The sequence below is a fragment of the Lycorma delicatula genome, chromosome 2, assembly GCF_047948215.1.
Source record: "Lycorma delicatula isolate Av1 chromosome 2, ASM4794821v1, whole genome shotgun sequence".
In the NCBI taxonomy this organism is placed as follows: Eukaryota; Metazoa; Arthropoda; class Insecta; order Hemiptera; family Fulgoridae; genus Lycorma; species Lycorma delicatula.
In genome coordinates this window covers 197,852,343-197,867,182 of record NC_134456.1, presented here as the reverse complement: position 1 = coordinate 197,867,182, position 14,840 = coordinate 197,852,343, and the positions used below count along the sequence as shown (strand labels likewise).

The window sequence follows — 14,840 nt, the reverse complement described above, 5'->3', positions numbered from 1 at the left end:
CCAAATGAAGAGGGACCTGAAAGGAAATCATTCTGCTGATAATAGATGAGGTGGTGAAAAATATGAGGAAGGTGCTGTTTGTCATCACAACAGATGAATTTAAAAAATATTTTGAACAATGATATAAAACAATAAAATATTGGACAAATGTATTAGCTGTATTGGAGAACATTTTAAAGGGGATTGAAAGTTTTCTGTAAAAAAAAAAAAAAAACGTAAATTAAAAAAAAGAAAAGAATTTGTTTATTTTTAATACTCCCTTGTGTGTTGTACACACACACACACACACACATATATATATATATATATATATATATTACACCTTTCTGTACAAAGTAGGATTGTAAAAGTTAAAAAATTATTAACAAAATCTTTAACAATCGGTCTCTCATAAAAAACACTAATTTGTGTTTATCAAGGAAATATTGACTATTATAAATTCTCTTTTCAATTTTTTTGGTCTTTTAGATTCTGAGTCATGAAACGTCAAAAATGCAGTAAAAGAGAGCGTGAATTCTGATTTCGTGCGTGTGTCAGCCAAACAAAGATTTTAAAATTTTATTTAGGGAATTCTGTACTATTCAAATAATAAGATTTCAAACAATAAATACTCTTACAAAAATAATTGCTCTCTTTTCTGACTGTATTAAAAAGTATGCTTTCTGTTCTAGAAAGGTGAATTCTTATAGACATATTGTCCTATACTTAAACATTTGCAAAATGCCTTAACACTTTTCAGCAGGATCTCACAAAGTGGGTTTTTCAAAATTCTAAATTTGTCTTATTTCTGCTTATGTATGAATATCTTTTTATTTTGAAATAAAATGAGAAGTCTTATCTGATAAAAATGTAATGGGAATTACAAATGTTAGGAGACTTGTGAAACAAAAAAAAATTATGTAAAAGAACCAGCTGTTTTTTTTTTTTTTTTTTTTAAGTAATAATAAACAGTTATTATTTTGCAACAGTTGATGTCAATTATTTTAAACAAATCAGAGTTACTGTCATTTGTTTACCAGTCATCATTACATTTTATGGAAAAGGTGCAAAAATCATTCCCATTTGATAATTAAATAACTTAAAAGCATAGAATGGAGCCGGCCTCTGTGGCACGAGTGATAACACATCGGCCTTTCATCTGTAGGTCCCGGGCTCGAACCCCAGTCAGGCATGGAATTTTAACACGCTACAAATCATTCATCTCATCCTCTGAAGCAATACATAACAATAGTTCCAGAGCATAGAATGGCATTTAGAAATTTTTCCACAAAATTATCTGCTTATGATCTAATTATTGTCAAATGATTAATGATTATCTGCTTATTATATAATTTTAGGATCTTGGAACCAGGGTTTACACATAAAGTTTCAAGAGTATATGATGGCAGATAAAACATTGTAACAAGAAACACTGGCTTAATGTTCATTTAAACATGTACAAATTCACTTGCTGTTAGCATCACAAAAGTGTGGCCATTTGTGAACAGATGCTTTGTTATATAGCAGCATTCTTGCCGACAGCTTATTATTTTTTTTTTGTCTTCAGTCATTTGACTGGTTTGATGCAGCTCTCCAAGATTCTCTATCTAGTGCTAGTCGTTTCATTTCAATATACCCTCTACATCCTACATCCCTAACAATTTGTTTTACATATTCCAAACGTGGCCTGCCTACACAATTTTTCCCTTCTACCTGTCCTTCCAATATTAAAGCGACTATTCCAGGATGCCTTAGTATGTGGCCTATAAGTCTGTCTCTTCTTTTAACTATATTTTTCTAAATGCTTCTTTTCTTCATCTATTTGCCGCAATACCTCTTCATTTGTCACTTTATCCACCCATCTGATTTTTAACATTCTCCTATAGCACCATATTTCAAAAGCTTCTAACCTTTTCTTCTCAAATACTCCGATTGTCCAAGTTTCACTTCCATATAAAACGACACTCCAAACATACACTTTCAAAAATCTTTTCCTGACATTTAAATTAATTTTTGATGTAAACAACTTATATTTCTTACCGAAGGCTCGTTTAGCTTGTGCTATTCGGCATTTTATATCGCTCCTGCTTTGTCCATCTTTAGTAATTCTACTTCCCAAATAACAAAATTTTTCTACCTCCTATTTTCACATTCAGTGGTCCATCTTTGTTATTTCTACTACATTTCATTACTTTTGTTTTGTTCTTGTTTATTTTCATGCGATAGTTCTTGCGTAGGACTTCATCTATGCCGTTCATTGTTTCTTCTAAATCCTTTTTACTCTCGGCTAGAATTACTATATCATCAGCAAATCGTAGCATCTTTATCTTTTCACCTTGTACTGTTACTCCGAATCTAAATTGTTCTTTAACATCATTAACTGCTAGTTCCATGTAAAGATTAAAAAGTAACGGAGACAGGGAACACCCTTGTCTGACTCCCTTTCTTATTACGGCTTCTTTCTTATGTTCTTCAATTGTTACTGTTGCTGTTTGGTTCCTATACATGTTAGCAATTGTTCTTCTATCTCTGTATTTGAACCCTAATTTTTTTAAAATGCTGAACATTTTATTCCAGTCTACGTTATCGAATGCCTTTTCTAGGTCTATAAACGCCAAGTATGTTGGTTTGTTTTTCTTTAATCTTCCTTCTACTATTAATCTGAGGCCTAAAATTGCTTCCCTTGTCCCTATACTTTTCCTGAAACCAAATTGGTCTTCTCCTAACACTTCCTCCACTCTCCTCTCAATTCTTCTGTATAGAATTCTAGTTAAGATTTTTGATGCATGACTAGTTAAACTAATTGTTCTGTATTCTTCACATTTATCTGCCCCTGCTTTCTTTGGTATCAGTACTATAACACTTTTATTGAAGTCTGACGGAAATTCCCCTTTTTCATAAATATTACACACCAGTTTGTATAATCTATCAATCGCTTCCTCACCTGCACTGCGCAGTAATTCTACAGGTATTCCGTCTATTCCAGGAGCTTTTCTGCCATTTAAATCTTTTAATGTTCTCTTAAATTCAGATCTCAGTATTGTTTCTCCCATTTCATCCTCCTCAACTTCCTCTTCTTCCTCTATAACACTATTTTCTAATTCATTTCCTCCGTATAACCCTTCAATATATTCCACCCATCTATCGATTTTACCTATCGTATTATATATTGGTGTACCATCTTTGTTTAACACATTATTAGATTTTAATTTATGTACCCCAAAATTTTCCTTAACTTTCCTTCGATAGTTCCTTTTACTTTCTTCATCACTATCATTCTTATATTTTCTATATTCATCCATCAGCTGCAATATATCGTCTGAAACCCAAGGTTTTCTACTAGTTCTCTTTGTTCCGCCTAAGTTCGCTTCTGCTGATTTAAGAATCTCCTTTTTAACATTCTCCCATTCTTTTTCTACAATTTCTACCTTATCTTTTTTATTCAGACCTCTTGCGATGTCCTCCTCAAAAATCTTCTTTACCTCCTCTTCCTCAAGCTTCTCTAAATTCCATCGATTCATCTGACACTTTTTCTTCAGGTTTTTAAACCCCAATCTACATTTCATTATTACTATATTATGGTCGCTATCAATGTCTACTCCAGGATAAGTTTTGCAGTCAACAAGTTGATTTCTAAATCTTTGCTTAATCATGATGTAATCTATCTGATACCTTCCAGTATCGCCTGGCTTTTTCCAAGTGTATATTCTTCTATTATGATTTTTAAAGTGGGTGTTGGCAATTACTAAATTATACTTCGTGCAAAACTCTATAAGTCGGTCTTTCATTCCTTTTGCCCAGCTCGTATTCACCTACTATATTTCCTTCCTTGCCTTTTCCAATGCTTGCATTCCAATCTCCAACTATTATTAAATTTTCATCTCCTTTTACGTGTTTAATTGTTTCATCAATCTCTTCGTATACACACTCTACCTCATCATCATCATGGGCGCTTGTAGGCATATAGATGTTAACAATCGTTGTCGGTTTAGGTTTTGATTTTATCCTTATTTCAATGACTCTATCGCTATGCGTCTCGAAATACTCCACTCTCCTCCCTATCTTCTTGTTCATCACGAAACCTACTCCTGCCTGCCTGTTATTTGACGCTGAGTTAATTACTCTAAAGTCCCCTGTCCAAAAGTCGCCTTCCTCTTCCCAGCTTATTATAACTTATAAATATTATAATAATTATCATTTAAACTACAAATAAAAAATACAACCTAACAATAATAAAAATATTTAACAAAGTTAGTTCAAGTGTAATTGACAGATAAAGAATTACAAATATCTTTTACAAAAAAATAATAAAAGTAAAAAAAAAAATGTTCCATTAAAAAAAAAAAAATATTTTTACTTACTAGTTGCTTTTATGCTTAACTTTTTATCTAATACTTACTATTACTGGGTAAAAATAATAATAAAAAGTGTATCTATTTTGTTTTTATTTTTCCCATTATTTTTATAGGTGAAAAACTATTAATAATAAATTGTAGTTGTATAACTATCTTAAAGTCTTCAGATTTTTTAGCTCATCGAGCCGGTCTAGCGGTTACTTATAACAAATCAGCTGATTTCGAAGTCGAGAGTTTTTAACTCAAATCCTAGTAAAGGCAGTTAGTTTTATATGGATTTGAATATTAGATGTGGATTCTTTGGTGGCTGGGTTTCAATTAACCACACATCTCAGGAATGGTCGACCTGAGACTCCCCAAGACTACACTTCATTTACTTTCGTACATATAATCCTTATTCATCCTCTGAAGTGATAAATTACAGTGCTTCTGGAGGCTAAACAGAAAAAGAAAGAAACAATTTTTATTCCTACCCCCAACATTATCCATTAGCAAATAATTTCAAATGTAAAGGGTGAACTATTTTACATTATCAGAGCCTTTCTTTGTTTTGAAATGTATATATTTTTACTGTATCTTGAAAGAAAATATGGCTTAAACCTTCTCTTAATGTCTAGATTCATGTTGGACATTTTCACAAAGTTTGGTAAAGCTTTACTCAAATAATATGGTTGTATATGTATATACATTTGGTTGTACAAAAAAAAAACTTTTTAAGCCAGTTAGAAGATATTAAAAAATTGAATATACTATGACAGTATGGAATATACTTTTTATTGCAGTTTTAAATTTAATTTCCAAGTTAGAGTTTGAATATTTTCTCTTCAACTTGTTTTTATTTTTTTTCCCTTTCTTAAAGTAATCTATTTATATGTTGAATAATAGAAATTTTCCCTCTTCTTGTGTGTAAGTTTATATTCAGATCTATATCTTGATGAAAAATATTATTTTCCTTTAATTATCATCCAGAAATAAATGATAAATCATATATCTGGGATTTACACTATTCCAGTCCATTTAATATCACTAAAATTTCCATGGATTTACTGAATTATCAGTTCCTATGTTATATGATTGCATGTATATATTGATCTATGAGATTAATATATTATATATATATTTAACCACCAAACACAGTAAGAAAAAAACCTAAAAAACTAATACTAATAGTCGACTTTCACACAGGCTCCCACGTCATCAGTTGGTACATAATTCTACAATTATATAGACAGGTAACAAAAATAAAAATTTTGAAAACATAAATCCTAGTTGGAGATTGGAATGCAAGCATTGGAAAAGGCAAGGAAGGAAATATAGTGGGTGAATACGAGCTGAGCAAAAGGAATGAAAGAGGGGACCGACTTACAGAGTTTTGCACGAAGTATAATTTAGTAATTGCCAACACCCACTTTAAAAATCATAATAGAAGAATATACACTTGGAAAAAGCCAGGCGATACTGCAAGATATCAGATAGATTATATCATGATTAAGCAAAGATTTAGAAATCAACTTGTTGACTGCAAAACTTATCCTGGAGTAGACATTGATAGCGACCATAATTTAGTAATAATGAAATGTAGATTGGGGTTTAAAAACCTGAAGAAAAGGTGTCAGATGAATCGATGGAATTTAGAGAAACTTGAGGAAGAGGAGGTAAAGAAGATTTTTGAGGAGGACATCGCAAGAGGTCTGAATAAAAAAGATAAGGTAGAAATTGTAGAAAAAGAATGGGAGAATGTTAAAAAGGAGATTCTTAAATCAGCAGAAGCGAACTTAGGCGGAACAAAGAGAACTAGTAGAAAACCTTGGGTTTCAGAAGATATATTGCAGCTGATGGATGAATATAGAAAATGTAAGAATGATAGTGATGAAGAAAGTAAAAGGAACTATCGATAATTATAAACAGGAAGTGCAAACTAGCGAAAGAAGAGTGGATTAAAGAAAAGTGTTCAGAAGTGGAAAGAGAAATGAACATTGGTTGGAGCATACAGGAAAGTTAAGGAAAATTTTGGGGTACATAAATTAAAATCCAATAATGTGTTAAACAAAGATGTTACACCGATTTATAATACGAAAGGTAAAGTCGATAGGTGGATGGAATATATTGAAGAGTTATACGGAGGAAATGAATTAGAAAATGGTTTATAGAGGAAGAAGAGGAAGTTGAAGAGGATGAAATTGGAGAAACAATACTGAGATCTGAATTTAAGATAAAAGATTTGAATGCAGAAAGGCTGCTGGAGTAGATGGAGTACCTGTAGGATTACTGCGCAGTGCAGGTGAGGAAGCGATTGATAGATTATACATACTGGTGTGTAATATTTATGAAAAAGGGGAATTTCCGTCAGACTTCAAAAAAAGTGTTATAGTCATGATACCAAAGAAAGCAGGAGCAGATAAATATGAAGAATACGGAACATTTAACTTAACTAGTCATGCATAAAAAATCTTAACTAGAATTCTGTACAGAAGAATTGAGAGGAGAGTGGAAGAAGTGTTAGGAGAAGACCAATTTGGTTTCAGGAAAAGTATAGGGACAAGGGAAGCAATTTTAGGCCTCAGATTAATAGTAGAAGGAAGATTAAAGAAAAACATACCGACATTTATAGACCTAGAAAAGGCATTCAATAACGTAGACTGGAATAAAATGTTCAGCATTTTAAAAAAATTTGGGTTCAAATACAGACATAGAAGAACGAATGCTAATATTTACAGGAACCAAACAGCAACAGTAATAATTGAAAAATATAAGAAAGAAGCTGTAGTAAGAAAGGGAGTCTAATAAGGATGTTCTTATTTTACATTGTACTGAGGGACAAAAAGGGCTTTTTGGAAAGAGTAAAGAGGGGGAAACTTCATCTTACTGTATTCAAAATTCATTTTGTTACATAACCAAATCTTGAAATGCTTACTGAAATTACGTTTACAAATTGTTGTTTTTTCAAATTTTGGGCCAAAAATAAAAAATGAAGGGCTGAGGATAACAACAGGTAATCCTCATTGACAAGTAATGAAGCCAACAAAAACATCGTTCCTTTTAACTGTAAACAATGTATCCAAAAATACTGATATATATTTTTTAAGTTCATAAAAATTACAACTAGATTCATTAGATTGAATAAGTTGATAATTAATAAACAGTCAATTACATAACGATAATAGTCAATTACGGAATAATAAATAATACTTATAAAATGATAAACAATTCAAATACATTAACAAGTGTTTCAATTCACTGGAAGTTATGAATAAATCTTGCACTTTTTGATATCAAACTTAACTAACATAATTTAGTGCTGCTGCTATTTTTTATTGAGTACAACTGGTAAGTCCTCTCTCATCTTTGGTGTAATGTTGGGTTCTCTTCCAGTAGTTGATAGAAAAAGCTCTGAAGGCGTGAGAATCTTTAAAATATTTTCCAGTTGAACCCATGTTTGATTATCCCTCAGTGATTTCTTGAATGAAGTACCAGGATCCTGGGGATGGAAAAAGTGTATTCAATATTCCTCTTAATTTTCATGCATTTTGACTTAAATGACTTCACCTAACCACCACTTGCCATCGTATAAGCAGCAGACATAATTTTTACATTTTGGCTTCGGTAAACCTGTAAAGCAATCAGAAACATTAATGTCCTTGTGTACCAATACTAATGTAAATGTTTCTGATGCAGAGGTCACCTGGACTTTCAGAATACATTTCTGACTTGTGAACATAACTGTGAAAGGTTTTTGTTTCTGGGACTGTTGTGATTACTTGATAACAAGAAATGAGGTATTCTTCAGTCTCTTGAAAATCTTTATTAGAGCAGAAAATAAATGTTATATTTTTAATATTGTCTTTGCAATAATTGTACATTTCAGAAGGTGTAAGAATTTGATTGTTGACTGTACTTTGAAGGCTTGCTGTAGTCACAGTCCTTTTTACAGTTCCACCAATACAATCACGGTCCTTTTCCATGGTATGAGGCAAAAACTGTCATTCAGCTGTGATTTCAGAATCTTGATGGCAGCACAAATTTGTGACTTTTTTTTTGTGTTTATACTGGGTTGAGGAACCATCAGAAAAATTAAAAAAATTATTTAACTTGTAACAGTGTTTTTACTTTCTTTATGACTTGCTTAGTGTTGAACAAGCTTTATTCACCAACTCAAATATATTTTGACATTCTGGTTCACTTTCTGTTTCATCTTGTGGTTTTTGTATTTTGTTTAAGCATTTTGTACACAGTGCTCTGCCTGAAATTGATTGCTTGTTGAAAGTGTCAAAGAGATTTCTTAACTAGTTTAGTATGACAGCTAAATGGGTCAGAACAACTTTTCCTGTTAATATGAAAATATTTATCTATAAATATTTAGATAAGTAATATTTATCTAAATATGAAAAGTACAGATATTTTTTGTTTCAGTACATCCATTTCTTAAAGATATCAATGATACTGAATATCTATTGTAAGTCAATTTGTGACATACTGTTTCAATGTGAATGCCAGTTGAACACTTCATATCCGTTTTTATAAAATACAACTGTTCTTACAATAATACAGTTAGTATAAATTATAAAACTACCAATTGTACCTCTCTTTGTTTTATTACAGTTTCTCTACAGCTAAAATAAAAATTTCTCAAATTAATAAAATTAAAAATAAAAGATATCGCATAAGTTCACTGCTAAACAAGTTGACATTACCTAACCACAGTATTAACACTAGCAACATTACAACATATCACATTGAAATGAAAACAATAACTGAGCCTTCGATAATGTTTGTATTTACATTCAGTATTACACAAACATTCATGTCCATGCATGTCTGTTTACTATGTTTAAACATAAGTTTGTGTGTGTGTCATACTTTAAGTAAAAACTATCTAAAATATAAGCTATCTCATTATAGACATATCAGAATATTTTGTATAGTAGGCCTACATTTTTATCTGAAAAGATACCTAAGCCTTCATTATTTATTTTGGGCCCAAAATTTGGAAAAACAATTTGTAAACGTAACATCATAAACATTACAAGATTTGGTTATGAAACAAAATGTATTTTGAATACCCATCTTGACTTCCTAAAAACCCCTTTTTGACTTCTGTATGATGTAAAATAAGAATGCTACATACAGCTCACGGGAAAAGTTGACGAAAGTGGCTGTTTTTACCTGTTGACAAGTTAGAAAATAGTCTTATTATTCAAGAAAAATCTTTTTTTTTAAATATTAAAAAAGTATTTTTTGGCTATTATGTACCAAATCATGTAACAAATTTCATCAAAATCAAAAATAGTGATGCAATAATTTGTTCAAAATTTGTTGAATTAAAATGGAATACCCCCTACTAATATTGACGAATTAGGTTACAATATGCACTATAGTTAATATACCATCATTTTTGTCATTAATAACTCAAAATAGTGTTTTAGGTGTTTAAAGAGTGTTTTAGGCCTGTATCAACAGAGGTTAGTTCTAATGATAAAAATATAAATGCTTAATTAATTTGTAAGCAGTTTTATCAGCATCTGAAAACAGGTGTTAATAGATGTGTTTATTGTTTGGAAAGGTAAAAAATAATTTAATAATTAAAAATAATCAATAAGAAAGTCAGAAAATAGTACTAAGAATGGAAGGTGAGGTAACAGAAAAAGTGAACAGTAGTAGAGGAGCACAACTGAGATCCTGTATGTAATTTTAATGTGTTTTTTACATTAATTTTACATTCAGCAGTTACTTAAGTTACCTAAATATGAAGAGCTTGAAACTTAAGACTGAATTGTGTAGAACTTGTGCGACATTGTTGTACAAAGTTGTTTTTGTTTGTCCATGTTATAGTGTTATAGTGTTACTGAATACTACCATAGATTTAGTTTTCCAGTAAAACAAAAATTACTTGAGATTACTAAAAATCAAGTTTTGTATAATGTATTATCTTATTTTTATTTTTGTCTTATTTCAATTTTCTGTATTTAAATATTTTGCCATTAGGCCAATAGTTCTACACACCCAAATGCTCATGAATTAACATAAAATGTATTCCCTGGATATCTCCGTTTGATATAATAGTATGATATAAAAGTATGGTTTTCCACCATACTGATTAAAAGGAATTTTGACGGTTTGAAGTTCCCATTTGACAATTTCATACTTTTATTGATATAATTCCATCAAAGTTGCTTAAGATTGTGGTAAGTGGGTCAAGCTGAAAACTTTTCAGTACCACTAGCATTAAAGAGTTTATTATGTCAGTCTAAAGATTTATATGTCTAACAGCACAATATTTGTTATATATTGCCTCTAGGAGATTACAGTACATAGCTTGTATTTCTTTTCTTATTTACCTTTCATATATTAAAAGTTTTGTTACCTGTTAGCATTTTTTTAATATCTTCTTTTTATCAATTGTGTGAATATAAAAAATATGTACTTCTGTTTCAGAAAAGTTTTGGATTTTCTTGTGTCAGAAGGACACATTTATACGACTACTGATGAAAACCACTTTATGGCCACTGATTTTGCTTGAACTGATTTTAACTAAGTTATTTAAGTACAAACATTAATGATTTATTTTTAGAAGATAGTTTATATATTCCTTTATTTCATTTAATTGTAATTAAAGTCAAAGATTTAGAATTTTGTTTTGTGTAAATTTGTATTAGTTTGTATAAGCTTGTATTAAATTTACATTACTCATTTAGTAATTCCTATTATTCACTTAAAATATATTTATTACTTTTTTATGTATAGTATTTTATGAATAGTGAAATAAATTATTTATGAACAAGTATTTTTATAATTATTACCTAGCTGTAAAAGTTAATGTGTGAACTTGTGATGGTTGTACCTTACTTTTTTTATAATATACTTATTTGGAACCAAGCAATATAACTGAAGTAAGTAGCATATTTTCATCACCAACTGCATGATTTAACATTTACTTTATCGATTTAAAGTGGTTCCTATATCCCAAATTATATAGGTACATACATTTTATTTAAATAATTAATAACTTAATAAAACTTTTATTTAAGTCAGTTATCCAAAACATACTTCACTATTAATCATGGTGATGTTTTACTTTGTGTGGATTCAACCTGATTGCTTATCATAAAACTAGATGCTATGTTGTAATGAACAGTTAACTCTTATTTAACAACTACTTGCTGTTTTCATTTAAAGTAAAAAGTAAGCCTATATGTGTTGCTTCTGCTTTGTTTAGTATGGTAATAGATGCTTTTATTCAAATCTTAGAGCTCTTCTCTAGTCTTCTTGTAAATTTTGCATGCCAGTTTGTTTAGTCTACTTATGTACTGCTACGTTGTCCTTACAGAATAGTTTTCATCTAGTTCATTGTTCTTCTATCCTTACATCAAGTTATATCCTTAGTCTAGACAATTGCCCCTTCATTTTAGCTATTCTGTTAATGAATATTTCCAATTTAATATTGTCTGCCATCATTTTTTTTCTTCATTTATTATTTTAATATATCTTTCTACTTAAAATATCCTTTTCAGTATTTCCACTACCTTTTTATCAAAAATATTTAGATCTGTTGTTGTTATGGTTTGCTCAGACTAACTTCATATTATTTTCATTTAGTGTGTCTGTATCTAATGTAATTGAAAAGTAGAATTACATAGTAGATTATTTATATAACAGAATCTATTACATCAATTAGTAGTTACTCCAATGAAGAGATATTTTTTGAAATGGCATGTATTCATCATTATACCTATAAATAATGTATGTAATATGAACAGCACACACAAACATATCTTCTCATTACTTCATGTTCATAAAAGTATCATTTTTATTTCATCAACCTGGACTTCATCCCATTTCAAATAATAATTTGAAAAAACAAAAAAATAATTTTTATTAGGATAAAAAACTTGTGTATGTAACCAGTCATTATCAGTTGTATATGCTATATTGTTTCATACAAAATGTGTCGGATTTTAATCTTCCCCACTGTCAAATTAAAATAATGACATAATTCAATACCTAATTTTGACTAAACTAAACCTGTTTATTTATATTTTATGCAACTAAACTAAATCAAATTAATTCAAGCAAAGTTCATAGATAAGTATATAAGAAAAAGGTCCCTTTTTGAGATGGGTATGCCAACATTAGCACTTTGATTTTATCAAATGAAAAAGTAATACAATAATAATATTTTCAAATCAGATTATCACATAGTATGTAAAATACCAGAAATAACTATATCACTCTTGTCTGTAGGATAACAACAACCAACTTATGTAATTGATGGAGGAATCAATTCTTGAATCCTTTTATGGTCACAATTAAGAGACTTGTTCACACATGTGCAATGTGGAACATGCATAGGACAGACAAGTCACTACATGTGCTCTGGCATATAAGAACCATCACTATTGCGGGTTTATTTTTGCTAGCCGAATAACTGATATTCTTATTGTTGCTATACACAAATAATTTCCTCAAATACAGGGAAAAGGTATAGTGAAGTATAAAAAAATAAAGTAGAATAAAAATAAAAATTAATAAATTAAGTAAAATAATAAGTATTATTATAAAGTGCATTTTAAAATACTTTGTATTATAATATATCAAAAAATGTTTGAGAATCGCTGATCCATTTTATTAATAATAGTAATAAATAAATAACTGTTGTAATTATAATTTTACGTTATGATAACACACCGTGGTCAACAATCATTTTGTTACATGGATAATATTTGCTGATTCTTTTGCACTTTTGGCTTCTGATTCCAAATATAAAGCAGAATTTCCCTATCAGCCTCAGATTTTTTTTTGTAATTGCCCTTCTTTTTTCCCAGAAAGTGTATGAACAATGTGAATACTATATTTTATTTATTGCAACAGTAAGTTGCTAAATAAACTGTAATTTGAGTTTATAAATGATTGTGAAAAATAAATGTTAATAGTATCTACACAGTAATTAAAATGATTCCAAAAATATACATATGATGACCCAAATTTGTGTTATTAAGCTCATCTGAACCAGATGTCTCATTTTTTTACAAGCATACAGCACCATCCTTCTCACCAAATTTTTAGTCGCCAAGAAAATTGTAATCAGTAATGTAAATAAATGTATAATGTAATACTTTTTTGTAAAGAAAATAAATGTTTTTGTAAAAAATTGTAATACATGATTTTCAATAAACTTTATTGGATTCAATAATGTATGTATGTGTGTGAACACTTTTTTCTTATTTTTTGATTTTGGATTGGGTTTAAGAATCATTAAAGGTTTACAAAAATATATGAATGACTGCAATTAGCCAAAATTAAAATTTTTGATCATTACACAATAACACTGTAAGCTTTTAAGTTTGTCAAAGTCACTAATGTAAGGTTTACTAAAATGCATAAAGTATATAAATAGCAGCTTTGTATATCAAGTGTTAGACCCCAAAATGGCATAAAGTCTTAACTTTTTAATATTTGATAAAATAAAATAGCCCATAAAACCACCAAAACACTAGGTAAATAAATTATATTAATTTAGTTAGCATTATTATATTTAAGTTAATATAATAAACTTTAATATAATGTAATGTAATGTAATATAATGTATAATAAACTTTACTTTAATGTAAAGTGTTAACTATAACCAGTTAGTTATGTAGCATTTTAATATATTAAATTGTAGCATTTTAATATATTAAATTAAAATTTAATTATATTAATTTTAAATAAAGCCAGTGGCTCCTTACTGCTCCCACTGCTTTATTATTACAAAGTAATGATAAATATTTAAAACATCAGCTAAAAATCTATTCCATTTACTCCCCCCTTGTTTTTTCTTTCCTTTCCTACCATAGGTAAAATGCATGCTCAAAACCTATTTCCAGCCCATCCAGACATTCTACTGGATGGATTAGGCTGATATTTTTTTATTCTGCTCAAAATGGCCTGCAGCTGAGGTGTACAGTTCATAATATAGACCGTTTTACAGTTCATAATGTAGTAGTTAAAGCTACTACTGGCAAGGAATTGAGGGGGTTGTGTAGCGACCGGACATGCTACGATGGCAGGATCTTCTCCCTGGGTGGGGGGAATCGAGTTCATAATGTAGCCCTGTTAAAGCCTATCAGAGCTAAGAACAGGGGAGGTGGTGATCGTAAGTTCATAATATAGCACGGGTGGTTTAGTGGGAAAAAGCCCATCTGAGTTCATAATAAAATTAGTTTGGATCCCATCAGGGCTAAAGTAATCTTAGAAAAGGATAAACAATCATATTAGTTACATTTAAAATTTCTTCATTTATTGTAAAAATTTTATTGGGTAGAAATTTATTATTTCTTTGTAAAAGAAAAGAATTAATATAAGCAGACATAATGTTAGTTGTTTAACCTGAACCAAAGTGTTCAGAAAAGAGTTACTTTTTCAGAGAAACCTTTAAAGATTTTATTGTTGTAATACAAATAGTAAGGAAAACGTTTTCGGTTTATTGACAATTATCCAAAAAGCTTTAATATTTTGTTTGCAAAATTTTTA

General features: G+C 29.7%; 1 protein-coding gene across 2 annotated transcripts in view; it reads left to right on the top strand.

Annotated features, from left to right (window-relative positions):
* Nucleotides 1-13,481, top strand: part of LOC142319559 (replication protein A 32 kDa subunit-like) — a 64,868-nt gene extending 51,387 nt beyond the window's left edge. For both annotated transcript variants that reach the window (XM_075356960.1, XM_075356961.1), the window contains one exon: nt 10,767-13,481. In XM_075356960.1, the coding sequence (XP_075213075.1) occupies nt 10,767-10,851 (85 nt within the window). In that variant the 3' untranslated portion in view covers nt 10,852-13,481. The remainder of the gene's footprint in view (nt 1-10,766) is intronic.
* The last annotated feature ends 1,359 nt before the right edge of the window (nt 13,482-14,840 follow it).